This window comes from Larimichthys crocea, chromosome XI (assembly GCF_000972845.2).
Source record: "Larimichthys crocea isolate SSNF chromosome XI, L_crocea_2.0, whole genome shotgun sequence".
Taxonomy (NCBI): domain Eukaryota; kingdom Metazoa; phylum Chordata; class Actinopteri; family Sciaenidae; genus Larimichthys; species Larimichthys crocea.
This window is the reverse complement of record NC_040021.1, coordinates 1084329-1112289: the sequence shown is the minus strand read 5'-3', so window position 1 is coordinate 1112289 and position 27961 is coordinate 1084329. Positions and strand designations below refer to the sequence as shown.

The 27961-nt window shown below is 45.2% G+C and overlaps 1 protein-coding gene across 18 annotated transcripts in view; it reads left to right on the top strand.

Moving 5' to 3' along the window:
* The window catches only part of afdna (afadin, adherens junction formation factor a), a 76195-nt gene extending 48272 nt beyond the window's left edge, over nucleotides 1-27923 (top strand). For 6 of the 18 annotated variants that reach the window (XM_027284625.1, XM_027284624.1, XM_027284623.1 and 3 more), the window contains 16 exons: nucleotides 8380-8445; nucleotides 8588-8661; nucleotides 10289-10407; nucleotides 12016-12216; nucleotides 12463-12554; nucleotides 12714-12902; nucleotides 13063-13213; nucleotides 13301-13709; nucleotides 13816-14066; nucleotides 14144-14358; nucleotides 14432-14611; nucleotides 15990-16028; nucleotides 17825-17959; nucleotides 20986-21535; nucleotides 25094-25178; nucleotides 26176-27923. In XM_027284625.1, coding sequence (XP_027140426.1) covers nucleotides 8380-8445; nucleotides 8588-8661; nucleotides 10289-10407; nucleotides 12016-12216; nucleotides 12463-12554; nucleotides 12714-12902; nucleotides 13063-13213; nucleotides 13301-13709; nucleotides 13816-14066; nucleotides 14144-14358; nucleotides 14432-14611; nucleotides 15990-16028; nucleotides 17825-17959; nucleotides 20986-21535; nucleotides 25094-25178; nucleotides 26176-26329 — 2910 coding nt within the window. In that variant the 3' untranslated portion in view covers nucleotides 26330-27923. The remainder of the gene's footprint in view (nucleotides 1-8379; nucleotides 8446-8587; nucleotides 8662-10288; nucleotides 10408-12015; nucleotides 12217-12462; nucleotides 12555-12713; nucleotides 12903-13062; nucleotides 13214-13300; nucleotides 13710-13815; nucleotides 14067-14143; nucleotides 14359-14431; nucleotides 14612-15989; nucleotides 16029-17824; nucleotides 17960-20985; nucleotides 21536-25093; nucleotides 25179-26175) is intronic. The other 12 variants (XM_027284634.1, XM_027284633.1, XM_027284636.1 and 9 more) reach the window with 6 other exon arrangements.
* Nucleotides 27924-27961: the final 38 nt, after the last annotated feature.

Below are 27961 nucleotides of genomic sequence, written 5' to 3'. Positions count from 1 at the left end.
TCTGTTTTAAGCTGTTTAATCTGACGAGACTCGTGCATTGATAATGTTTATTGTTATTAGTCTTTATGTTCTGAGTCATCGGAGAGGCTTAGCAACGTTTTAGGCAACGTGTGATGTCGATTGTCGAGCAGCTGTTGAGTCTTCGCACATTTACCTCGCATTGTTTCTGTGGAACAAATGAATGGAGACGGATTTGTATCCTTAAACGTGTGTGTGCTATTGTGTTTGTCGTGGCATTGTATGAACTTTCCAACTTTCCTCCGGACAGCTGGGAAACTCTTTTCCACCTCCTCCACCTCCTTCACCTCCTCCTCCACCTCCTGTGTTAGTGTGTTTACTCCACTGATCGATGGCAGTGAAGTACAGAACATTCCCTCTGTGCAGATCGAAACGCTAAATTTGGAATATGTTGCAATCCAGAGACATGACGGCGGTTCACGCAAGAGAGCAAACTCTGCTTCTTCTTCTTTGTTTTGTGTGGAAATGATCTCACTGCACACTGGTTCCCAAAGTCGGGGTCGGGACCCCATGGAGGGGTCGCAAGATGATTTTCAGAAATCAAAAGAAATTTAAAAACTTTTAGAAATGGCATGTTTTAGTCATAATTGTAACAAAACATAAAAAAGTCTTTTGTTAGCTGAGGATAGTCTGGGCATGGTCAGGGTTGCAAATCACTGGTGCCGTTGTTTTGGGGGTCGCTGGCTGAAAAGTTTAAAGACACCAAGAAACTCTTAATTAACAGTGAATTCATGTAAAAATGTTCATTGTGCTGCAGCGTCCAGTTTTGTGTTTATTCAGTCAGCGCCGAAGTCGAAGAGTGACTTTGAAAAAGTTCCTGTTTTTGAAGAAAGCGTCTGAAAAAGCTGCATTGTGTGTTTGTTTGTTAGCTGACCGAACGGTGCTCCAAGTGGAACAATAGTATGAGAGGGTTACCCCCTGTGAGGGCTCGAACAATGGGAGGATGTGCCTCACACACACACACACACACACACTCGCCTTCCTGTAAGGCTTCGTGTTTACAACGTCTGCACATCTTGGGGCTCGTTATATTAAAAAAGAATCTCAGTTTTTCAGGTTTATGTGGAAGAATCGGGGTTAGTGTGCGCGTTGTCGTCTGCTGGATCATTTCCTGCCTTTGCATTTAGTTTAACACGTGTTGGTTTCTGTCCGAGTTCATCTCTGGTGACTTCTGAGGGTATCTGAGGTACTTTGATGAATCGGCTTTCCGATCCTGGGGTTCCCAGATGTTGTTAGATTTGTTTTTGAGTTGTGAGGAGCTCTGTGGTGGACAGTCTGTTTCTCGAAGGTTTCTGTGACTCACGATACGATCTGCAATAAGCCAGGCCGAGTATGTTTGACCCATTAAACCTTTTAAAAGATTGAGATGTGCAGTAGATATCAACAAGAGTGTTCAAGTGACTCAAATAAACAGTTTGTGGACGACGTCCCGAAAAGTTGTGACTGTGAAAGCTCGTCAAAGCGTTAAATCACTCCGCTGACGTTGAATCAAAACTCCTGTGAGTTTGATCCAGAGACTTGTTGGTTTATTGTGATGGAAAACGGTTGACTGAACGGAGGAAACCTCCTCCTCAGAGTGTATTTTTGACCTGTGGGAAAAAACTGTGTTCCCCTAAGATTATAGTTAAATCTCTATTTCTGTTTCCATGCACACTCACTGGCATGGAGTGTAAATGTGCCGTACGGGATCCTCGCAAGAAAAACACACCGACAAGCAGGAAGGTGGTAATTAAACAAAAAGTTCCAGTTTGGTTCGAAGCTTTTAATACTATCAAGTGATGATACTACTTTGTTTTAAAGACGTGGTATCAAAAAAGTATTGATACGTTTACTTCAACAAGCAGAACTGTGTTGAACTGTTTCTGACCTGATGGGGAAAAAAACTGCAAAGCAGCAGACAGGTTTTTTTTTCTGGGCGTTTGTTGCCTTTTATATGGAAGAAAAAAAAAAGTACTTTTTACAGTGAAGGAACAGTAGAAAGAAAAACTTTGTGGTAGTAATTAGTGGTCCAGAATTATTCCAGCAACTGCCACACTGACCGATGTGTAACATCTAATATCCGCGTACGAAACAAGTGACTATCCCACTTCTTCTTCTTCTTCTGTTCTCCATTATTTCTTCAGTTCAGCAACAGTTGTTTTGTCAGATCAGACGTCTTCTCGGGGTTAAAGTTGGGCGCCGTGTCGTGAAAGGTTTGAAAACAACAAAACTCTAGAGGATGTCAGTCAAAGCTCGGCCCGTGCATGCAGAGAGAGAGTCCTGAGAAGAAGTCTAATCTGTTAAAAGCAGCCGTGTGGACGTGCAGAGCAAACTGCCTCTTACAGATAAGTGGTTTCTAACCTCAGAAAGGTTTGACATGTATCAGCATTGGAAGCTGTAATCTTGGTGTGTCGCCAGGCGGCATTAGCAGCTTTTTTTTTTTCTGTATGTCAGACGACGTACGTGACAGCAGCTCCGTCTCCGATGTGTGGATCTGCTGTCGATGCCAGTTTCTCAGCGTGACTCAGCCTCGGAGGAACGTGTCACATCGCTCCGACTGTGCAACAACAGAAACACTCACAGATTTAACACAAGTTCAAGTTGACTTATTTATTTATACGGGATGTGTCTCTGCAGTGTTTCTTCAACTTGTTTAGAGTTTGTGATGATCGTTTGACAAATCGGCAAAGCTGAAATAATTAGTTGATTAATGGAGTAATAGCTTGTTCCTCCTCCTCCAGTTTTCTTAGTTATATATCTTTGCAAACTGAATATATAATATTTAAAGAGGAGGCCTTAATTTCCTGATATTTTATAGACCAAACAACCAGTCGACTAATCAAGAACATAACCAGCAGATTAACGAGCAATGAAAATATTCAGCTGCAGCCGCACACGTCACTGAAAATCACATCACATATGTGACACTCGTGTGTGTATAACCTTTGTTTGACCCTCGATTTAACCCAGTTGTGCAAAGCCTCATCGTGTTTACTGTAGCACATTTTTAGATTTTAAGTAGGATTAAGATAAAAATTCATATCAGGGTCAGAAGACTGACTCCTTAAAGAAGGAATAACATCGTTCATATCTCATACATCTGTTTTTTCTGGCTTCGTCCTCACTTTGTACAAAGTCCTCTTTGTCTTCAGATCACATCAAACACATCTCCGATCTGTTGTTTGGTCAAAAAAGAGCTTTTGCGTTTCTGTCGAGGAGCTTTAAAGAGTGAAAAACACTTTCAGTATTTTACAAGCTCGTGCTTGTAAGGGGGCGTCGAGTGTGCAGCCAGCGAGGCTTACCTCAGGAAATTGATAGAATTACGTCCACACAAAACTTATATGCACGTGTTATTGAAGCACAACCAGGATTTGAATCCCGACATGACAGGATGACAAAGTTTGCACTTAAAACAGAACTCGAGTGTGAGCGGCGTCACGGAGGCTTTGTGTTATTGTTATTAAAAGTTTCCATCCATCCATGAGGGGAGCGTGTTTAAAGAAGCCGACTCCCTCAGGTCATCCCCGCTCTTCGCAGAGGCCTGGCAGCTTTAAGGCGCACTTGATTTGTTGTGTCAGCGCACTTTAAAGAAGCAGAACCTGTCCATTAAAACACAGTAAATCAAACCGTAAAGCTCCCTCAGGTATTCCAGCTGTTCTTATGGATCTATGGACACGTACAGACTCACAGGAAACATCGTCGTACATGTTTTGTAGTGTCGTTTTAAAGAAAAGGTCGATGTTCGTGACCGGCAGCACATCTGGTTTTACTTTGCCCCCCAGTCCAAACATCAGCTACTGCTTCTAAAGCTTCATTATCGCAACAGACCTGCTGAGTCTTTACAGTCGACCTGTGCGTTCTCCTCCGTGTTCATGTGGCAGAAAGTCTCGATGAAGACTTGATCGATCTTTTATATCTACGGAGGAAGGTCGTCTATGGAGTCCACCACGCTGATGAAACGGGGCCTTTGGCATTTTCCCGAGAGTTTTCGTGGCCACTGTCGTTCCTCCTTCATGCTCGGTAGTGAAGTAGAGGTTGAGGCGAGGGGTATTCAGTTGCTTGCACTGTGCAACCTCACCACTAGACGCCACTAAATCCTACACGCTGGACAGTTCCAGTCTCATACAGACACAGAATCATATCTTATGGTTAAACGACCATTTTCTAAGATTTAGTGGCGATCTAGCGGCGTAGTTGCTGGTTGCATCCCCCGTGCTTCACCCTGTCTTCCCCTAGTGTTGAAGAGAAACTACAGTGGAAAGTGCAAAAAACGTGAAAGTCCCGATCTTTAACCGGTGTTTTAGTCATGTTATGTGACACAGCTGACGTGTTTCGTGCTGAATTCAGCTTTACGAACTCGGAATAATCAAACCGACGCAGCCGATGTACTCGTGTGTTTCTTAATGATGTGTGGCAGAAGTTATGTGGCCCGTTCGAATCCCCCTCTGGGATCATGTGAACTTTGCTGAAAGTCCTTCCAAACATCCTCTGGGGGGGATTCTGGGAATTCCCACAAGTGTCTGTGGAGCCTGATTCGGCGCCCCGATCCTCATTCTGGATAAGTGCATGAAGCTGTGGCTCCATCTGAAACAGAGGCTCTTTTTTAATGTACAACAGACATAAAACAGTCAGAATGATTCACTGTTCTTCTCTCATCTTAATGTCACTCGCAGGAAATTCGTGCCTGCATGAATGCAGCCTCATTATTACATATACACGCACACGAAAACACAGAGACAGACGCACAGAGAGTCGAAAACTCTGCTGGAGAAACTGGGACACAGATGTGTGGATGATGGAGGGCATCTCTGTTCCCTCGATTCACACAGTTAATTCACAGAGTCGATTTGAGTTGAACAATGGAAGTAATGTGAGGAATGATGCACGTCTGACCTCTGGCTTTCAATAACATGCTTTCCAAACATTTTGTCTAAACTCCGTGCCACAAAGTGAAAGCTCGGGAATGTATTTGTTTCATTTTCATCTTGACACGGCAACACAAAGTTCATTGTTTTTTGTATAACAAGCTGATCGGTTGGAACCTATTTGAAGCCGGATTTTTATTTCCCCGCATATTCAAAACGTCGTTTCCTGCCGCAGGAAGTCACCGATCCTGCAACTCACAGCAAACAAAGCGCTCGTGCAACGAGCCAATAATCAGCAGTGTAGATAATTATTAAAAAATGTGGAGCCAACACGAGGGATGCACCAAATATCGATGATTCTGCCCGTAACTGAACAAATGAATCCGAGCTGAACTGTGCTGATGGAGCAAGTACTGTCGGTACTTCAGTGCTGGAAGGTGGAGGAGATAATTTCTCCAATATCGCTGAGTTGGAAACGTTTAGTGCAGAATTGATGCAACACAACAGATAAACATCAAGCAACTGGTATCCTATTCGCCAGAGTAATGGAAGTAATTTAAAACAAATGGCTCATCTGGTTAAATTTCATTTGAAACAGTTTTTGGATCTTTTGATCGTATCACATCGTTGTTGAACTTTCTCAGTGACTCAAACTCCTTCTCATGACGGAGATCGTGTTATTGAACCTGAAGCTTCAGACTACTGAATGTACTGTGGTGAGATTGTTTTCACTTTCACAGGAAAAAGAAACATAAATCTCAGTTATTTACCTGCTCATTATTATTTAAAAAATGTTCTATATATGTTTAAATAAATGTTAAAATATAACCATCAGGGGCGGACGGTAGCGTAGTGGGTTAAGCGGCCGCCCCATGTGTGGAGGTTATAGTCCTCGCTGCAGCTGGCCCCGGTTCGAATCCCGCATCGGACGGCTAATTTACGTGTCACTCCCCCTCTCTCTGCTTCCTGTCTATCTTTAAAGGCATAAAAGGCCAAAAAAAATATCTTTAAAAAATATATATATATAACCATCATGCAACAAAGATGGACCAACAGTAACCTGAGGATATCTGAAAGTCTTTAAAAGTTTGAATTCAGTTACATTAAATTAATATTTATTATGAATTATTTATTATTATTCTTATTAGACATGACATTCGACAGCAAAACCTTTAATTAATTTATATGAATTGTTCTTTAACAAGTGAATCTATGCATCAGTTATCTGAAGTTTACCAGGTCACATTAATTATATTAGATGAATGTCACATTTAATTTAGTTTGAACTCTGTGTTCTCGTGTCTTCGTCTGATGAAACAGTTAATGTGACCTGCGCACAGTGAGCGGCATTAACCTGAGTGTAACCTCTGTTTCTGCTTTTACAGGATCCGGCTTCACACACACACTCTCCGTGTTGCCAGGTCTGACGGATGGCAGCAATTAAGGAGTCTTTTTAATCCACTCCACAGTTTTACGAGCGAGTTTACAGACATGCTGCGATTCTTAATGTCTAGGTAGAAAGTGTGTTGGCTCCATCTGAACCTCTCCTGTTTTTAAAAGCCTCAGTAATCAAGCGACGCCGTCTGTTTTCTACTTAGTTCATCGTTAGTTTCGTGTTCAGCACAGCAGTCCAGTCTTTTTTTTATAAAGAAACGTTTCTTCTGGTTTCTGGTTCTACTGTTGCACAAACTCTGAGAATAAACATGTCAAGATGGGAAAGAAAGCGTGTGATACGTCTGATAACATGCCAGCACTTTGCTGCATTGTAAATCACCTCCCCACTTCACAAGAAACCCGCACACACACACACACAGAAGCTCTGGTTTGTGTGTGAGTTTTGTATTTCTGCTCTTTGTTGCTTGGTAAAGAAAGGATTTGGTTTAAAGCAAATATTATGACATAAAATAAGCCTCTGCAGATTCCTGTGGGCAGATTTGATTGTTTCAGCAGCAAATATCACTAGAATACAGCAAAGAAAACTCCAATGTAAGCCGGGAAACGGAACATGAAAACACTCGTGTTTGCCTCTCGCTGCTGCTTCTCCATAAACGTCTTGAAGTCTGACATGTTGGTGAACTTGTTGCCTCAGATAAAAGAGGCCTGGCATTCAGGAACCTTTTTCCAATCCAACCCTGCTCTGTTCAGTGTCAACACTCTTTAATAGCAGTGTATAAATGTGTGTTTCTTTTTAAAATTCCTGGTTGGTGCAAGGCCTCCACTTTCTGCTCCAGACATCCTGTCAATGCTGCCGTTTCTGTCTCGACCGGTTATGTTTTCAGCTGGTGTCATTGTGTCAGTTTGTCTTGGCTGAGAGACGCGTCAGACTACTCGATAAATCGAAACCTCAATGTCAATCGCAATCTGCGTGATGTGTTCAGATATCAAGCAGGACGTGAAGTACGTTGTAGATACGTTTAGACATTGCTGACGTCCTAAAAACATAAATTATTGTCTTCTACCTCGATTCTTCTGCAGCACAAACAAACCCAAACCCTCTTTGTTTGTCTCTCGTCTCAGTTTTAAATCAGAGTTTGATTAAAAAAATTAATTGGCTACCAAAATAAAAGCAAAGTGTGACGTTATTCTCCACGGTATCGTCACACAACAAATACTTCTTCGCCTTTAAGCCACACAAGTTTAAGTAAAACCACCCTGACCACTTGAATAAGCCACACAGACGTCACTGCTCTCTTCGGAAAATATTGTGAGAACTTTTCTGTGTTATTTAGGTTTTCTTGCTACTGATCTGCAACACGTGTAGATTTAAACTGATCTGCCTCAGATGTTCATAGCTGAATAGGGTCGGCTGCTGTACGCCGTGTAAAAAGTCTTATACAGTTTAATATTTGTGTGTGTGTGTGTGTGTGTGATTCTGACTAAGGTGACCTTCTGGGGACACATGTCCGACTTCAGATCGGTTAATTCGGGACCGCTTGTCCAAGTGGGGACAAAAGTCGTCCCCACTTGGAAAAAAGCTGATTTTTGGGGTCAGCGGTTAAAGTTAGGGTTAGAGTTAGTCAAGTCATGGTTAGGGTAGGGACACTTCACACCCTGGTCACCCCCTGTTTAAAACTCAAACACAGTTTTTATCCAACTGCAATAACCACTGTGAATGCTGCTAAAAAATGATGTGCACAATGTTTTAATGTTTTACGTAATGGGTGTATGCTCCCTTTAGCATATTAGTATTTATTTTGATTTTAGCATATGTTTAATTTTATTTATTTTAGTACATTTTAATGTCTCAGGTATTTTTATTCTTATTTATTCTAGTTATTTTAACACTCACTAGTCACTTTAATGCTAGGATTTTATTGCACTGACTAGAAGCACTTTCAATCTCGTTGTACCTGTGACAATGACAATAAAGATCTATTCTATTCTATTCTAAGTCTGTGCAAAGTCAGCGTGTGTGTCTTTACCCTGCTATTTACTTTTATACTTGTTCCTGCTTAAATGAAATAAGAAACCAGTTCACGTACAGTAGATTGACCTCTTTGTGTCTCTCTCTCTGCAGGGTGCTGGTCAGGAGAAGCTGGGCATCTACATCAAGTCTGTCGTCAAAGGAGGAGCAGCTGATGTGGTTAGTGCGCACACACACACACACACACACACACACACACACACACACACACACACACACACTGTGGATCCATGACATAAAAACATGAGGAAAAACCCGCAGTGACTCATCCTGTGGTGTGTGTGTGTTTGTGTTCATACAGGACGGGCGTCTGGCTGCAGGTGACCAGCTGTTGAGCGTGGACGGGCGGAGTCTGGTCGGCCTATCACAAGAGAGGTAAACACAGCGGTCCTGTTGGCGCTGATATCTTTTGACAGTCTCTGTTTGTTGGGATAAAACTTTCCGATTCCAAATTAAAAACGAAGAAACCCCCAGCTGACGTCTAAATTATGGTGAAACCTCCATGACATGCAGCGATCTATCTTCATGAAACACCAGGGAGTAAATGTGTGTGTGCACATGGTGTTTTTCTCTTCATGTGCTCAACCACCTACCGCACAATATTGACGTATTTATGAGTTGATGAAATCTGAATTTCTATTTTGGGGGACTGAAAACATTTGAGCAGTGAAGCATCACGTTGACGTGACTTGAGATAACCACATGTTGGAAACCTCAGCGTGGAGACACACTTTGAGGTTCTCCTGCATCCCGTTCGTCCTCGTAAAAAGAATTTTCCAACGTGTCTGGGGCGCTGGTAGCAGAAAGAAAAAGGGTGTGTGTGTGTTTTGGAAACGGCAGCGAAGCGCTCGCCAGCTGACGCCCCGCTCCGATTAATCCGTCGACATGTACAGGCTCGGCGTTCGAGCACCGGGTCAAACTAGATTTACAGAATCAATTGTTCTAATTGCTTTTGCGAGCAGGTAGGAGGGTTCATCACATCGGGCCGTATCACAGCACGCCAACCAAGAGTTAATCTGATGATTTCTCCTGTGCATTTCTTTCTCATGGTGTCATCCTCTGCTCATCTCCTCCTCCTCCTCCTCCAGGTTTGAGATCAGCTTTGATTTACAGCCGTTAGCTCGGCTGCATGTTTGTGTAAAAGCTTTAATCCTGCGATATTTCCAAATGTGGCCTCAGAGTCTGTTCTCTGCTCGGCATCAAGCAGTCGATGTTGCATTCCCCGAGTTCCATCCAATCAAACACACATGGCTCATTACCTTGTGTGATCTGCCCTTCAGCTATTTATAGGATTTGGTTATAAAGCCTTTTTGCACGTGGCTGTTAAAGAACATTGTGTGTGTGTGTCACAGCAGGATTGTACCCAAATTAAAGTGAAGTGAGTCTCTGGCAATGACAAATATAATCCCTGCCTCCTCCGGTGCATTGTGAAGGTTTTTCTGCCTGTCGAGACACAAACCTCACCTAAAAGTACTCACTGTGTACTGGATGGAGCTGAAACAGAAAGTAATCGAGTATTTTGATCATTTTATCATGTATTTTGGTTTCATGTCATGCTACAGCTGTGACGTTCAACCCTCCGATCTGTGCTCGGCATCATTCAACGAAGTTTCCTTCAAGTGGGAATCAAGCGTCATGTTTAAAACCTCACAACAGAAATATCGTCACAATATCCTGTCACGTTAAAGTTTAAATAAAAAGTTCCCAGTGAATCAAAACACAGAAAATAAAGTCCTGAACTTTTTATTGTAGATTTAAGCTGGAAATATTCATCATTACGTTGATTTTTATCTGATTTCCTGTCAGACTGAACCACCTGTCTGTCAGTAAATGTGATTTATGTGCTCGTCACAAGATGTTTAGCTGAATTCCTGCTATGATGGATCACTTGAAAGATGTTTGAAAACTTTAAGTTACATTTCTGTGAGTGTGTCGGGTCTCTTGAAGTTGTGTTGCAGGTTTCATGTTCTCGCTCCCCCCTCCTCTCTCTCTCTGTGTTCAGGGCAGCGGAGCTGATGACGAGGACGGGCTCAGTCGTGACTCTGGAGGTCGCCAAGCAGGGAGCCATTTACCACGGACTGGCCACGCTCCTCAACCAGCCGAGCCCCATGATGCCACGAGGTGAGCGCAGATAGATGCAGACGCATTAACTCACTTTGTAAGGTTTCAGTAAGAAGTCTCTATGAGAGGAACTGGAAATGATTGTATTAAATCTGCATTTTTTGATTAACTTGTTTGTTTCTCTTCATGATTTCAAAGAACTCTGAACAATTGATATGAGTTGTTCTTAATCATGAGTGGCAGAGCTTACGTTGTTGTTGATTGTTCCAATATTTGATCAGAAAGGGTCGATCGTTGTCGGGTTCTGGCTTCACCTGTGTCAAGATTTGTTCATTTTCTCTTTTAATTATAATTAATACATGAAATATTCAAGTTTGAGTTCGTTGGTTGAACAGAAAAGTTCATTTAACTTGTGGTTTGAAACCAGATTTCTAATGAGCTCCTGTGGAGGCAGCTGGATCGACCTTCAACCAATCAGAGCAGCTAAACGTGACGGCATCTGTCAACGCAAATAAAACACAAACTCCCAGACCACGTCTGAACCATCTGCTGATGGACGTTTTCTCGATTTCTGGTGTTTAATTCAAACAATTAACTAAATAAATGATGTAATCATTAAACTGATTAAACTGCAGGGACACTTTTAACACAGAGCAGTGAAAGTAAGTAAATTAAAAGCTGTTCAAGTCGTAAATTTGTCTCCCTGAACAGATTTCTGCTGTTTAATAGCTGCAGTGAATGGACTATTGTTAGTTTCCCCATTAGTCAGTGACGGTAATTTGGTGTTGTGGATGAAAGCGGAGAAGCAGACTTGTCCAGACAGTGTGTCCTTGTTGTCTTCAGCTCGCAGACTGAAGGATATAATGAGTGTTTGTGGCCACAGCCAGATATGTGTGTGTGTGTGTGTGTCCAGACACATGTAGTTTACTGGGTTGTCTGGCTGTGTGCTGCTCTTTGTCTGCTGGAATGTGACCCCAGATTCATTAAGGAAGTGTTCTGGTCCCGGGGCCAGTCTGTGGTCCAGGATGACGCTGAAGGCGTGTTTCTCCTGAATTCCCTCGACCACAGCAGCGTGTGTTTTCCAGATATTTAACCAGCAGGCGGTGAAGGACGCCGGTGAACGTAATGTTCGGAAACTGGACGAGTCCAAGTGTAGATTCTCACAGGCCGAGGGCGAGACTGACCGAAGATGACCCGGAGAGACAGAAGGGAAAGAAATTAGCACGTTTGTCAGATTTAAAGGGCTCTGTTCACAAAATCTGAGAGTTTTTAAAGGATAACCACCAAAAAAATAAGAATCTTGATGTTTTTGTTACCTTAGAATGAGACTTCTACAGGGAGAGTCCAAAAAACGGACAAACCGGCTCTGGTTTAAGTCTAAAAGCTGCCGTAGGGTGAGGTGAGAGGGTTGCAATTATCAACTACGCCACTAGATGCTACAAAATCCTGCAGCCTGCTCCTTTAAGAAGACTCTAGATCAGTTTACATTTGAAATTAACTTAAAAGCTTGTTTTTAAAACGTAACGTGTCACTTTTAGGAAATCTAGTGGTTGACACGTCGATATTTAAGTTTTCAGACGTGCACCTTGTTATCTGAACATTTACTGTGGATTCCTGTGTGATGCTCTGTCCTTCATCTCCTCCCCTCTCATGTTTCTTTCCGTGCAGCGTCAGACAGAGGCCGCGACAAGAACGGGAAACTCCGACCAAAGAGCGAAGGCTTCGAGTTGTACAACAGCTCGGTGCAGAACGGCTCTCCGGAGAGCCCGCAGGCCGGCTGGGACTCTTACCCCGAACCAAAGAAGATGAGCGGCGAAGATCGACTCCTGAAGAACCGAGCCGACCACCGCTCCAGCCCCAACGTCGCCAGTAAGACGGTTAAACTACGTGAACGGCTCCATCCTCTGCTCAGCTGTTATTGTTGGTTTAGTTGGGTTTAGGCTTGGCATGGGCAGTAGTGGAAACACTAAACTGATGTTATTGTTAAAGAACTCCACCCTGATATGGAAACAGTAAATAACACTGTCTGTAAAACACTCCGGTGCACCAGTCTGAGGTTTTTACTGAATATCGTCGTGTGTGTGAAGTCACTGTGTCTCCTGCCTCCGTCTCCAGATCAGGGCCAGAGTCCTGCAGGCAAAGCAGTGTACCCCGGAGGACCTGGCACCAAGATCACCTCCGTCTCCACCGGCAACCTGTGCGCAGACGTGAGTAACCGTCCAATTGAAGCCCGGTGCCGTCTTTGTGTGGAATTCTCCGCGAGACGAGAGTGACGCAAACGCTCGAGGACACACGGAGATGAGAAGTCATTTTTATCCAGACTGGGAAGGTGTCCCAAAGTTAACTTCTGGTTTTGTCTCCATCAGGATGAGCCCTCCCCTCCACGTCCAGAAGCTTACCCCATCCCCACCCAGACCTACCCCAGGGAGTACTTCACCATCCCGGCTTCCAAGAGCCAGGATCGGGTCGTTGGTCCTGGGCAGGGACAGCACTGGCAGGGCATGGAGGACAGAGAACGCCTCCCTGTGGTCGACAACATCCACAACAGCATGCAGGTAGATCATCAGACTCCAACAACAACATGTTGTAGCCTCTAAGGTGGCAAACATACGGTCATATACCGTAAAACACGAGAACATTCGTCGTGGAGGAGTCAGGAGCGATTGTCCGTCCACCTTCTCTCCTCTCTGATTCGATGCTTCCATCTCTCCTCAGCGGGTTAACCACTCCCAGGAGGAGTTGTACCCTCCACCCGGAGGCCTGAGGCCGGAGGAGCGCATGCAGCAGCACTACCAGCAGGACTACCAGCACCGCGACATGGACTACCAGCACAGAGAGCTCGACTACCAGAGAGGAGGTCCACCAGGTGAGGAGCTCAGTGCATCATGGGAAGTGTAGTCCTATAGCAGGATCACTGAGGGCTGGATCAAATGTTTCTTTGTTGTGTCTGTAGGTGTCGGAGGTCCCGATCACTGGACTCCACAGCCTCAGGTGTCCTCCTCGCTGGAGTCGTCCACGTCCAGCCAGGAGCACCTCAACTTCTCCGCCTCCTCCTCGTCCTCCAACAAAACCCAGAACCAGAAGACCGGGCCGGGCCGGTGGAAGACTCCCAACGCCCCTCACTCCGTGCCGCCACATTCAGCCCAGCCGCCCTCCCGCTCCGACCTGCCCCCTCCTCCGCCTCCACCGCCAGCTACTTACCCCGAATCCTACGACCCATACGACCCCCAACCGGACCTGCCGCTCCCGCCGCCTCCCTCCGCCGTCACTCCTGCGGTAGCTCAGCAGGCGGCCGACCGCAAGAAACGTGAGGAGCAGCAGCGCTGGTATGAGAAGGAGAAAGCTCGGCTGGAGGAGGAGAGGTGGGTGAAAAATGTTTGATGTCACACACAAAGAAATGTTTAATGTAGCTGCAGGTGGATGCAGCTACATGATGCTGATGATCATTTCTGATGATGACGATCTCAGGGAGAGGAAGAGGAGAGAGCAGGAGAGGAAGCTGGGTCAGATCCGGGCCAACCCCGTCATGCCCGTCCAGCCTCACAACAACGGAGGATCCATGCCTCCGCCTCACCACCAGCCGCCTCTGCCGTCTGCAGCCCCGCCTCAGCCCTACCTTCCCCCCGCTCAGCCCCAGCCTCCACCATCCAGACCGGAGAAGCTGACCAGCCTGCCGCGGTCAGCCGTTCCTCCACCCGCCAGCGCCTCCAACCCTGCAGGTAACAAAGCTTTCCTCGTGTTTAATGTTTCGGAGACTTGAATTAAAGAGCTTGAATAAGATGCGATGTTGTTGCAGGCATGGACACGGTGATCAGGGAGCTGTTGCCACAGCAGCAGCCGCGGACCATCGAGAGGCGAGACCTGCAGTACATCACCATCAGCAAGGAGGAGCTCACCTCCAGCGACAGTCTGTCTCCAGACCCCTGGAAGCGAGACGCCCGCGAGAAGGCCGAGAAGCAGCAGCAGCTCCACATCGTCGACCTGCTGGACAAGGAGATCCAGGAGCTCCAGGTAGGCGCCGTCTCACCTCCGTTCATGAGGCGTTCACGTCCGATCCGGTTCTGAGCGGTTCCGTGTCTTCCAGGCGAAGCCGGAGCGGACGGCGGAGGAGAGCGACCGCCTCAGGAAGCTGATGCTGGAGTGGCAGTTCCAGAAACGACTGCAGGAGTCCAAGCAGAGCGACGAAGACGAGGAGGAGGAGGACGACGAGGACGTGGACACCATGATGATCATGCAGAGGCTGGAGGCCGAGAAGAGAGCCAGGGTGAGACGGGGGGGCGGGGAAGGAGAGAGCAGCCTGATCGAGAGAGTAACTTAGAGACAGGAAGTGAAACCTGATGTGTTTTTCAAATTAAAATCAGAGCTGAGTCCTGGAGGAAGGGCGAGCCTCAGGAAATCAGGCTGATTGGGGGGTGAAAACAAAACCTCCCGTTATGAATGTCCTGCAATGTGCATCTGCAACATGCTTCTGTCATCGCTTTGCCATGCTGAGCTGCTTAAATCTGATTGGCTGGAGGGGAAGGGTGGGAGGGAGGGTGGGTGAGGACGTTAACGCTGCGTTCACATCAAACTGTGCGACTCTTAGCGTGACATGAACACGTGACTTCCTGTAGACACAACTTGTCGTTAAACGTCTCACCTCGCCGATGATCTGACTTCATCGGGCTGCTGGTTTTAATGATTTGATTAATACAAACCGGAACTTTAATTAAGACTTAAAGGTCCGGTGTGTAAAGACTGACAGAACCAGATCTGTGGAAGTTCTCGTCGATGTTTCAAACCCGACCTGAAGTGCTGTGGTCCGGTTCAGAAGCGCCTGTCCGCCCACGTCAGTCTGCACAGAGCAGCTCGAGCTGACAAGAACGGTGGATGGATTTTCAAAATAAAACAAACTCCTGGGTGGAGTTTTAAGTCACGTGGAGATCAGACCAAAGCAGCGTCGTGGCTGTGAGGTGACGGAGACGTGACGGAGATGTGTCCCAGTGAGATGCGATCTCCTCAGCTCGACTTCTCCTTCCGAACATAAACACGGCGGTCTCTGCAGCTCCTGCAGACGTCAGTCTCGTTTTAAGACACACTGGACCTTTAAATGTTTTTATTTCACGGCCGTTTTATTCTGAATAAATCTGATTTAAAATGAGGCAAAAAAGGAGCCAAAGTTATTTTGTCCACGGCTCCTCGACAGGTCACGTCATCTTCACTTCGACGTTCTGAACTTTATTTGAAAAATAAAACAAGTTAATGTTGAGAAAATAAAGATTAAAGGAGTCGACATTTTAAAAAAAACAATAATTGGCTGGATTTATTATATTTAATTATTTTTTTATCTATTTATGCAGCAAATGTTGGATTTCTTCATCAGTTATTTTCAAAATAAAAGCACCTTTGTTCTAAATTGTGTCAGGTGTGGTTAGGTGGAGCAGTGGACGTGGTGGATGAAGGATTAAAAGACTGTTTTCACTTTACTGTCTGTCCCCACTCCTCCCCTCTTTAATTCCTCCTCCTCCTCTTTTTGCTAACTTAGTTTTTTGATATCTCCTCCTCGCCTCCTTTTCAGTGTTTGGTTTCCTCCCTCCCTCCCTCCCTCCTTATCTTGCCTCCTCCTCACTCTCTATTCTCTTCTTCTTCTTCTCCTCCTTCAGCAGCAGAATGCTGTCCCAGCTATCTCTGTTCTAGACTTGGTATGTGCTTCCTGTTAATGACGAGTATCCTCTCCCTGCCCTGAAACCACTTCTTGTTTTCTTGTCTTGGGATGCCCACCTGCCCGTGTTTCCTCTCTGTCTCTCCCCACCCATCTTGGATTACTGTCGTCGTTTCATTGGGGGTGGGGTCGTGGGTGGTTGGAGGCAGGGCTGTGCCATGCTGAGCTAACGAGCAGCCGGTCATGGAGGGCGGCGTCCTGGGATGCTTGAAGTGGTTTGGCTGGGGAAGCTGTCCATCTCTCTGTCCACTCAAAACAACTGCCGGGGGGCCGAGGGTGGGGGTAAGGGTGGGGGTAAAGGTGGGGGTAAGGGTGATGTACTGATGTTTCCGATAGTGGAGGGTGGTGCAGTGAAGTTTTGAGTGCATATGGAGGTGGAGCCTGCATGGCTGAATGCATCACAGGGGTCCACACCCATGCATGACAGTCCTGTGAGCCCCGAGCACCGCCTGCGCTGGGCCACACCGTCATCCATCCATCCATCCATCCATCCATCCATCCATCCATCCGTCCATCCATCCATCCATCCGTCCATCCATCCATCCATCCATCCATCCATCCATCCATCCATCCATCCGTCCGTGTGTTTCCAGCTGAGCCTTTGTGTTTTTTTATTTAAAGGTTCAAGTTCAACCAAAACAGAAACACAAAACAGCTGATTAATGAAAGAAATGTAGATTTATACAACAATGATAAAATGTTGTATTCAGTTACTAAATAATAAAATAGAAGAACTGAAGGATTATACATGAAATAAAATATATGAGAAGAAAAATATAAAAATTTGAATGTACAGAAAAAAAAAAAAATATATATATATATATATATATACAGAAAAACAACAAATTCTGTGATATCATGATAATGTAAATATAAAGTGAACATTTATTTTTTTAATAAAGTAAACAAATATAATATATAAAAAAAGAAAAATTACATATGAAAACAATAAAGTCAAAATAAATATTTTATTTTTTAAATAGTTTAAAATAAATGAATTCAAAATGTTACAATAACTAAAATGAAATAATTGTTAAATTTAATAAAAACACATTTTATAGGTTTTATTTTCTAAAGAAACATTAAATGAAAAATAAACGATAAACAGTAAACCAGCTGATTGAGATTATAAAACATTATATTATATTATATATAAAACATTAGATTATATATAAACATTGTATAACAACATTAAATATTAGAGTTTTTAAAACTTTTGAACTTTTGTCTCGTCACAAACAAAAAGTTCTGATCATGACTTCTGTTGTTTGGTTGAACCGACCCTTTAACTCCACCCGGCCCAGAGAGCGGGGTGTGTTTGTTTCGTGCATCACCGTGTCCCTCTGGGTCTGTGTTGGCATGACTTCTGAGCTTACAGCTTCTTCGGGTACGTTTGATTCATTCGTCCTCTCCTGCTCGGCGGGAACTCAAATCCACCTGAAGGAGCTGAAAGACGGGCGGTGTTTGTTTCTGTCGGTGCTGTGTGCATGTTCAGCGGTGTGTGTGTGTGTGTGTGTGTGTGTGTGTCTGCCTGCCTGTGCTGTGTGTTTGCAGTGCACACTGCTCCTCCCCTCTGGAGCAGTCCTGTGAGACGAATCAAACCCACACAACATGTTAGTGTACGTTAGTGTCCGAGCGGGTTACCGGAGACGTTGGATGTTGAAATGTTGAGTTCAGTGAATGAATGTTGGATTCATGTCAGACTAACTGTCTCCTCGTCTGCATGCCTGCCCTTTGTGTGTGTGTGTGTGTGTGTGTGTGTGTGTGTGTGATCAGTTGCAGGACGAGGAGCGGCGGCGTAAGCAGCAGCTGGAGGAGATTCGTAAGCGGGAGGCGGAGGAGCGAGCAAAGCAGGAGGAGGAGAGGAGGTGGAGGGAGGAGGAGAGAGCCAAGCGAGAGGCCGAGGAGAAGGTCGGTTTGTCTTCACACGAGTCTGCTGACTGTTTGTCACCGTGTCGTAGATAATCAGACGGTCAGGGTTGGACCTCAACAGTTAGAAAAATATGTTGTAGAGACGTTTCTTTAATGTTAAAATAGGTTTTTAGACTGACCTGTTAAACTCTGATCACTGCCACAGAGTGAGGATGAAATCATGCAGCACAAACAAACAAGTTTAAATAATTCAGGGAGTCGAGTTTAAAGAAATAGTTCAGTGTTTTGGGAAATGAAGCTTAAATGAATGTTAATTAATGTGTTAATTAATGATCTTTAGACAGCTGCTGTAGATTCACAGTAAAGACATCAGAGTTCCTTAAACTTCAAAAATCTCATTTATACCTGTGAGAGGTCTGAGACATCTGAGCATCAGTTCTACCTGTACACAGGGTCCGGTTACATGTCATGTGATGTTTCATCACTGTTTTTGTGGATTTCCATGTTGCCTAACTTCTTATGTTATTGTGTACGCTGAGAGAGAGAAGAAGAAGAAGAAACACGTTACACATGTGTTCATTCGTTTCTTCAGTTTTTCTGTTTATGTCCTAAAAAAAAAATTTTAAAATTTGTTGTGTGTTTCCCAAAATTATAAACTATTTCTTTTTAATAACAAAAAGCTTCTTATCAGTTTGAATAGTGAAATGTTAAAATCAGATTTGTGTTAACTAACTTGGAGAAGGATTGTGTAATTAGTTAACAATAAATCAAATAATAATAAATATGGGTCCAACCCTCGGATGTACAGCGGCTCTTCACCTGCTTCACACTTTATAGATTTAAAATGGATTAAATTTCCTTTTTTTGGGGAATTAATTCTGCACAAAAACAGATTCAAGTCGTTTTTTGTGTAGAACAAAGTTTGTAAAGTGTGAAACGCGTGAAGTCGTCTCCGTGAAGCTGCCGTATGAACTGTAATGACTTCACTTGTGTTTTCTCCTTCTTTCATCCAGGATACTCTAGTGTTGATTCAAAGAGGCTCCGTGTTTCTATAATATTTAATATTCTATAAGAATCTGACTTTAATTTTGGAGCTTTTTAAACGACCAGTAGTCTGATCCGACGTCCACCCACCCATCAATCTGTGTCCTGTGTGTTAAATCAAACATACTCAGTGTGTTTCTTTTAATCGTTGTGTCGCGTCCGTCATGATGTCATCACTCGCACCACTGGTCGTTTAAGAACTCAGGACAGAAAAGTACCGAGCAGGACTTAAAGACGTGATGATGTTTGTTTGATGTGAAGACGTCCAGTTTTGCATGTCCTCATCCTGTGCACCGTCCTCCCTCCTCCCCACCCTTTGTGATGTGTTGCCGTGTCATGTTGTCATGTGCTCCACCCACCCGTCAGCATGGGACTCCCATCGTGTTGTCGTCGTCGTTGTTGTCGTGTGTCGGGAAGTTATTTCAGTTTGTTTTCTCGGGGTGGGGAAGCAGTTTTTATGATTTGTTTGTTGCCATTTTCCATCCAGCATCGCTCCTAGAAAAACTATGTTTAGGGAATGCCGCCCACCACCACCCTCCCACACCGCACACAGAAATCTACACCCAACCACCACCTGCCTCATCCCCGCCCTCAGCCATCCATACCGTACATATTCACGAACCCAGCCAAACAAACCCACACACACCCACTAATCCCTCCCAGTTTCTTCAGATTCCAACTGGGCTGATCCGACCATCAAAAGCAAGCGAGACCTTTTCGACTACGTTCAGCTTTCAGCACATGAAACGGACCCCAAAAAAAAAAAAAAAAAAGCCGCAAAGCTTCGAGTCTGAGCTCACGTTGACCCGGAGCAGCTGGTCGAGCTCCAAACCCAGAGAGTCTAAACGCATTCATGTGTAACATCACAGGCCTCTCTCTGAAGTGTAGATACTCGAGTGGAGACAGGGTGGGCTCGACTCAAACCTGCCCACAAAAACCCAGAGAGCGTAAACTGAAGATCCACTGAGAACCGAGGCACATATGGAAACACACACACACACACACACAGCGATGAGGGGAAGGGGAGATGGTGGTAGTCAGTCAGGGTGGTCCAGGAGTTGGAAGAAGTATCTTTGATTGATGCAGGGTTAGAGTCGATATAACGGCCTCCTGTAGGAGTTCAGTCAGGTCCAACGTGGTGAAACATCATCAGAGGCGTCAGTTGTTTCCTAACTTCAGATTTGGCAGCGTGAAGTTGTTTGAGGAGGTTACGCTTCAGTTTCTTCTTCCCAAACCAGAACAAACAGCTTAAATAAATCCTGATGATGAAGAGACTCAATTCGTTCGATGCGTAATCAGTGTCGGCGACGGTCGGCGAGCTCCCGGTTTGAAGACGCTGACAGAAAGTCCCGTCATGGAAGTAGATCGAAGCACTGCCGTGAACACGGTCAGCAGAAACTATTTCAGCCACATAAAGAAGTCTGACTTGTGTTGCGTTCACATCAGGATAGTCCGGGGGACTCGGGTCGATTGGGGCGGATCAGAGTTTAGAGTTTTCAGACCTGCCCCAACCGAACTGGACTGTCCGGGGAAGCAAACTCGTGACAGCGCCCTTAAACCCTTACCCTGCTGTCAGATCTGTGGAGTAGGACTATTCAGTTGGGAAGACCTTGCCCCAAGGGAAAGGGGTTGTCTCACGGTACGGTACGATCACTTTCTCTGCTGACCCGGTCCACGTCGGTGCTCGGTGCTGGGACGTCTGTCTGACTTTACAAACTGGGAGCTTGTTGACCGCCGTCAAACAAACCCGTCGAGCCTCAGTCCTCGCGTGCTGTGCACAGACTTTATTTTCCCCTCGAACTCGTCCAGTTTAGTTAAACGAGGCCTCTGATCTCGGACCGGTTGTGAGGTGTCTGGTGGGCTCGGTGGTCCAGTTAGAGAAGGTGTGCTCAGGTCCAGTAGAACCTTGTCAGACCCGACAGTAGCTGAAGAGTTCCCCTTGCTGATTAGCTAGTTAGTGAGCTTTGCTGAGGTGACAGCCAATGAGAATGGAGCTTACTAACAGGTTGTCCCTCCCCTAGAGGAGACAGGAGGAGGAGTACTACACTCGCCTGGAGGCGGAGCGGCGCCGGCAGCACGACGAGGCCGAGAGGAAGCTGCTGACGCCCGACGACCCGGCCGGTCTGTATCGGCCCCCGCTGCCCCGGGATTACCAAACCCCGCCCCCCCAACAAACCTATAAAACCCCCCCGCCCCCCCCACAGAGAAACACCTCCTACCTCAAAACGCAGGTCACCTCCCCCGACACGCTCTACACCGCCAAGTTTGTCTCCTACGCGGGCGACGAGGAGGAAGACGAGGAGGCAGGGAGTGGCGGCGGCGGCGGCAGCAGCAGCCAATCAGGTCAGGTGAAGCTGTCGGCGACCCGGAAGTCGTACGGCGACCTCCCGGCCTCCGCCTCGCCCAATCACAGCAGGCCTCAGCCGCCGCCCACTGCGCGCAAGCCCCGCCCTGTTTCTGACGGCATCTTCCTGTCTGGCTCGTTCCAGCCGCCATTCAACAACAACTCCAACAGTACAGGTCCCCCCCTTCCTGCCAAACCCAGCTCCATCCCCCCGGGAGGCTTTAAAGGTAGACCAGGAGAGGAGAGAGGAGTCAGGCTCGCACGGCGCCCTCACAGCTCCCGTCCCTCCCTCCATCCGCTCACTCTTCATTTCATAGTTTAGTCGTTTGGTTTCCAGTAGCGACGTCCTTCTTTTCATTTCCACCGTTTCTCCTCCTCTGTGTTTTTTTCGTCGTCAGTCCACTTTTTGTGTTCGTTTATTTTTAAATGTTGGAAATCTTTCCTCCCTCTCCTCAAGCCAATCAGGTTGTTTTATTTTCCCTCCTCCTCCTGTCCCCTCCACCCGGTAAATCTTCTTCATGATTCCTCCAATCACCACCCACCTTCTTCGATCAGCACCGGTGAAAAAAAATAAATAAAACACAGAAAAAAAGCAATCGATAATCACGCCACCACTTTTTTTGTGCCGCAGATTGAGAACCCATCAGAGCCAATCATAGTACTGTTGGTGTTGTCGCTCGCCGCCTCCTTTTTTATGTCTGGTTTGTCGCTGCTTGGGACGAGGTGTGTTAGGGGGGCAGGTGAGGGCGTGGCCTCCGTACCTGCCCTCCCTCCCGTCACCCTCTTTTCCCGCCCCGTGGCTCTGCTTAGCGGTGTTGGCTTTAAAGGGAAGGAGACACACCATTGGCTTTCCACACCCATCAATCACTCAGCTCAACCAATCATGTCATCATCACACAAAAATGCACACGAGGGTCTCGTCTTTGTCTGCGGCTGCTCAAACACAGCGCCCCCTGGTGGCAGCCGTCCATCACGGTCGGAGATATTAAAGGTCACACTCAGTTTATCTCAGATGTTAAACGTCTGTTTTTCTTGGTCTATGCGCCTCGAATGTGAAGTTCAGATATGTATCGCAGCTCAAAGGGACTTATTGTTGGACGCAGCGAGGAGTTCGAGCTGCAGTCAGCTGGCAGCCGGCGAGAATTTTTAGCTCCCAAAATATCCGTCCATGTCAAAATCACAGAGAATTATTATTATTATTATTATCTTTGAGATTTACCTGAACTTCCAGGCTTTATTTCAGCTTCTCAAACTAGTGAGTTACCAACTTTTGGAGGACGAAAAGAGAAGAGGCGCTCAGACTTTAATCCTTGTTCTTTGCTTTTCCCTGATCGTGTTTGAAATATCAAATTCTTCAGATAAAATAAGAAACACAAAAAGTTTCTTTGATTTAAAGTTCTAACTCGATGGTTTTTCATCTGAGGGGCAAGAAAACAATTCAGCTTTCTCCTGCACGTTATGAGATATAGACCTGCTTTAAATAAACATAAATAAATATGCCTGTGGTAATTAGTGTCAAGTATCGATCCTCGAATGTAACATCGAAAACTTTCATGTTTGGTCAGATTTGTAAAATTTTTCACAAATTATTTAAAAAATGTTTCAGATTTTATGCAAATATTTTAACGTGTGAGACGTTTTTCTTGTTTTCATAAGAGAAAATGTTTAATTATCAAAGTAAGATGCAGGTTAATCTAGAAAATAATAAAACCTTTTACTGCACATCAGGAGTTATTGTTACTCTGTGGTATCAGAGTGTTTGATCGTCCGCAGACAAACAGACCGAGTGTCGTCACGACCTGAGGTCCAGGAAACCCTCGCTGCCCCCTTTCAAAATAAAACTCCCCTCTGTCCCTCTGCTGCGTGTTAAACACTAAAAATGACCTCATGGAGAACTTTGTGTTGCATTTTGAAATCAAATCAAACATCCCACTAACGTCCCACTACCTGCCCCACCCACCCACCACCCCCTCCACCCTCATGCTCTAAATGAAATCTGCATGTTTAACCCCGCCCCCCCCCCGTCACGCATCATGAACACGGCGCTGCGCTCTGGCTGCCAGCAGCTCACTCAGTAACCGGCTCGATGTCTTTTGCTTTTTTTCCCGGCTGTGCGGCAGCTTCCTCCCTGCTGCCGTTTATTTCCTCCTTTCTGTAGCTTCCCCCTTTTCCCACTTTGCCTGTCTCTGTTTGTCTGTCCGGCTGTCCTCCATGTCCTCGCCTGTCGGTCTGTCCCTCTGCTGTCTTAACGCTGCAGCTTTACTAAAAAAAAAACAACCTTACTACAACTCCCACAGGGCATTGCGGCAGGTTCAGGTGACGCCAAGCGGGGCCACCTGAGTCTCTGTCTTCCCCTGACATGTATGAAATGTATCTGATGAGTGTGTGATCTGATCAGCTGGCAGCTCGAGAGTCTTTGACATGTTTCAGTTCAGAAACTCGAACAAAAACAGAAAACGATGAGGTTTTTTTAACTGATCCAGAGTCAGACAAACACGAGAAGTGTCGTGAATCTAAAGAATTCTCAATCTCAGTGCCAGCAGTGTAATTTTCCATCTTTCCTGGCTCCACAGAGGAATGTTTCTCTGTGGTTACTTTGTTCTCTGCCCGTTTGTGTTTATGTGGCTTGAGGCCGACTTGATCGCGTCCCAAACTTACACTTCAGATCAGAAAAACCCCCAAAAAAAGAAAGAAAAAGAGCTCAGGAGCTGCCAGCTGGATGAATCCATCTGGGTTCACACCCTGTCACTGTGTCTGCATCTGAACTGTACCAACCACCCACCCTCCATTTCATCTGAAACTCAGAGTAGACTGGATGTTTCATGTTTGTGGGTCGGTACCTGCCGTCAGCTGGTAGGATTCAGAAGAACTTCACTGTTTGGATCCAGATCGTGGCGCCGTGAAGAGACTGCAGGGTTTTATTCTCTCGCTTTAAACGATGACTGTGAACTCTTCTGTCAACAAATCCAATGAAAACACCAAGATGAAGATCGTCCACGTCCATCTTCATGTTCTCTGACGTAAATCTTTAGTTTCATTTTTTAAAATCGTTCTTTGAGAAGAGTTAAATCTGTGACGCTGGACTAGATTGTTTGGTCTTGTCATTGGATTTGTTGACTCAGCAGAACTTTTCTGAATTTTTTTTGCTTGGCGGTAAAATCCTGCAGATTTCTGGCTCACGTGAGGCGAAGCGTTCAGACTCGCTTTGGCCCGGACGTTGACGGAGTTTGGAAAGACACAGGGACACTGATTAACATCTCCTTTGGGGTCAAAGGTCGGGGTCACCCTCCTGAAAGCATCCAGGATATGAGTTTGATTTGCTGGTTCCTTCACATGAACGTTCAACATTAGATCTGGATGATCTGGTTGGACGGTGACCTCGGCCTCGGGCCCCTCCGACACTTCCACAGACCATCTCTGCTGCTTCTGAATGGCCCTTCAACTTCAGCTTTTCTAACGCTCCCTCTTTCTCTTCTCTCGGCTCGCTGCTCTAGTTTCATGAGATCTGACTGTTTCTGCCTAACGCTTCTCCAGAACTCGTTCCCTCTCTTCCTTCCTTCTGCTCAGGCTGGTCTGTGGGAAATGAACTGATGTCGACTGGAGAAGCTGCTGGTTACAGGCGACCAGGATCTCTGGTCACTGATCCAAAACATGAAGATTTCAAACGTACCAGAGATCTTGCAGCCGTCAGCCAGCAGCTTCTGTCTGCCGTGTTTTCAGATGAAGCTGTTTATGAGCGATGCTGACTCGTGTCTCTGATCTGTCTCTCTGCGAACGTCAAACAGGATTTAACTCGTACACTGGAAACTCAGCAGGAGTTGTAGGATCAGGAGAAGTCTACAAGGACCCGCGAGACAAATGGACGAAGAGGTGAGTAACTGAACCGGAGTCTGAAACTTGTCCACGTACCGAAGACGCTTCATGCACGATGGAGACGTGTGGTGTCGAATGTTAAAGCAGATCAGACGTCACAGCCGAGCTTCTTCTGGTTCAGGCGCCAACTACCGCTCGTCCCCTGGACCAACTTTTAATATTCAGATAACGGTAGAAGACGAGCATGTTTTCTTTCACCGGTTACAACCGGTGTCAGACACGTGGAGGAGACGTTCAGCTTTTATTGTTGATCAAAGATTTTCGACAACAAAAGATGAAACAGTACACCTGTCTCCTCCAACCTGAGCTACAAATCTTGTTTGGAAGTGTTATGAACGTCGCGTGGACGATTAAAAACAGATCGCGTCGTACCGGAGACGGTTCAGAAAGTTCTTTAAGTTTCAGTTCAGTCGTTATCGGCTGTGCCGCTTCACACTTCACCATGTCAGTAAAATCAGGCCTTACCTGACTAACACACTACCCAACTACTAATACAGCCGACTCGATTACTGTAACGCGTGTGGATTGATTAACACAGATCGTGACGTACTGGAGACGGTTCAGAAAGTTCTTTAAGTTTCAGTTCAGTTGTTATCGGCTGTGCCGCTTCACCCTTCACCATGTCAGTAAAATCAGGCCCAACTACTAATACAGCCGACTCGATTACTGTAACACGTGTGGATTGATGAACACAGATCGCGACGTACTGGAAATGGTTCAGAAAGTTCGGTGTCGCTGCTGAAACAGAAACGTCTCGAACAAAGTTCGTTTTCTAAAATGTTCTTAAAGAATCTGAGCTCGAGTTCCCGAATTAGAGTCAACAGACGACGTTTTCTGAAGCATCTCTGGAGAGATGTTCATTGACTTGGCTGTTGAGCAGCATCAGTGTGTACTCTGTGTGTGTCTGTATCTAACCTGCCTCTGTGTGTGTGTGTGTGTGTGTGTGTGTGTGTGTGTGTGTATCTGTATCTAACCTGCCTCTTTGTCGCTGCAGTCAGGAGCAGGAGAACTCGAACCCCAGCGGCCCTCCGGAGAATCTGACCTTCAAGGAGCGGCAGCGTCTCTTCTCTCAGGGGAAGGAGGTTTCCAACAAGGTCAAAGCTTCGCGCAAACTCATGGAGCTGGAGAACGAGCTCAACACCAAGTAGTCGACCCCCCCACCCCCCCACCGAGCCTTTCACCCTCCTTTCAAAACGCCACCTTAAATGACCACATCACCACGGTAACCTTAAGGTGCTCCTGAAAAAACAACAAACGGGTCGAGAGAGAGAAAAAAAACGACGCTCGCTTTTTCCAACCACTGACCGCCTCCTCCTGTTTGTGTTCCCTCTTTATTTTAACCACGAGTAACTGGACCACTCACTCTTTCTTTGACGTAGCTGTATCGTTGCAATAGGAGAGACATTTATGGCTTAAACACTTTTCTTCCCCTTCGTTAAGGTCTGTCAAAGATATATAATGATGAAGCACTGTAAAGAAGTTTTAATTGTATCTAGTGAGAATTTGAGAATCACGATAAAAAAGGGGGATATATTTTTGTTTATGAAGCGGTTCTCGGGGCGAGGGGACGGAGAAAGGTTGTTCTCGTTTTAATTTGGTTTTTTTTAATCGCTCGATGAAACATGAACAATTTTATGCTTTTTTTTTTTTTTTTCCTGCATCATTTTTTGTTTTCACACTTTTTAAAACCCACAGTTTGAGTTCGAGCTCCAGCAGACCGACTTTTATTTAGTTTTTAATTCTCAGTGAGTGGAAACACTGTTTGTCTCATTCCGTAGCAGGACAGCATGGGATTCAGATTTTTTTTGTGATGTTTTAGATGATCGAGGATCACAAACAGTCCAGACGGATCTTTAAGTGCACAACTTTACTGTAAATATTTGGGTCCACACTCTTTTACTACTGTAGAAACCTGCCAGGCGACTAAACAAACTGCAACACTAATGTGAGTTAACAGCAACAGGAAGTTCTGCTAAAACTGGACTGTCAGTTTAAAGGTTTTTAAATGTTTCCCCCTCTTCTTCTTCTTCGATCTGACGTTTTACTTTCTTTTTAATTTTTTTGCAGAGTTGTGTGAGATTAATTTGATTGATTGTACCTGAAGCCAGATATAAAAAAAAAAAACAAACAACAAAAAACGGATTTTCTTTTCAACTCACGATGTGATTAATGTTGGTTTTTCACAATAAAAGACAAAACAAAACAAAAAAAAGAGATTAAAACTTCTTGTTTGCTTTACAGATATTTATTTCAAACCTTGTGGAAAAAGAAAAACTTGCACAAAAACTTGTTTTTAATATTAAATATGTGTCTGCAAACTGTCCTGAGGAGTGGAGGGTTACATCCGGGACCTCTCGTACTGTGGTAATAATACTCTGTGTTTTTTTTACACCAGCTGTAGTTGGAGGAGTCGAGGTGACAGAATATATATACACAAATATATAAACACGATTTCCATCCCAGTCACTCTGAACACCACTGCTGCTCTGCTGATGTAGAAAACAAACGCACCTCAAACCTCCACGCGTCCCACTACAGATTAAAAGAGTTCCAGATGTTTCTCTGCTGCAGTTTCTCTGTGTGGATTTCTCTGCAGGAGCTTCGACTAAAAAACGAAATAACAAAAACACACCACAACAACAACAGGAAGTCCTTTTTAGGTTTCACAATGAACTGAATCATTTAAATGGTTTCATGTTTAGCCTTTTGTAAATCATTAATAAATACAGATTTTTCAACAGATGTGTTCTTTTGTCTTTGTGTTACTTAATGCTGCATAT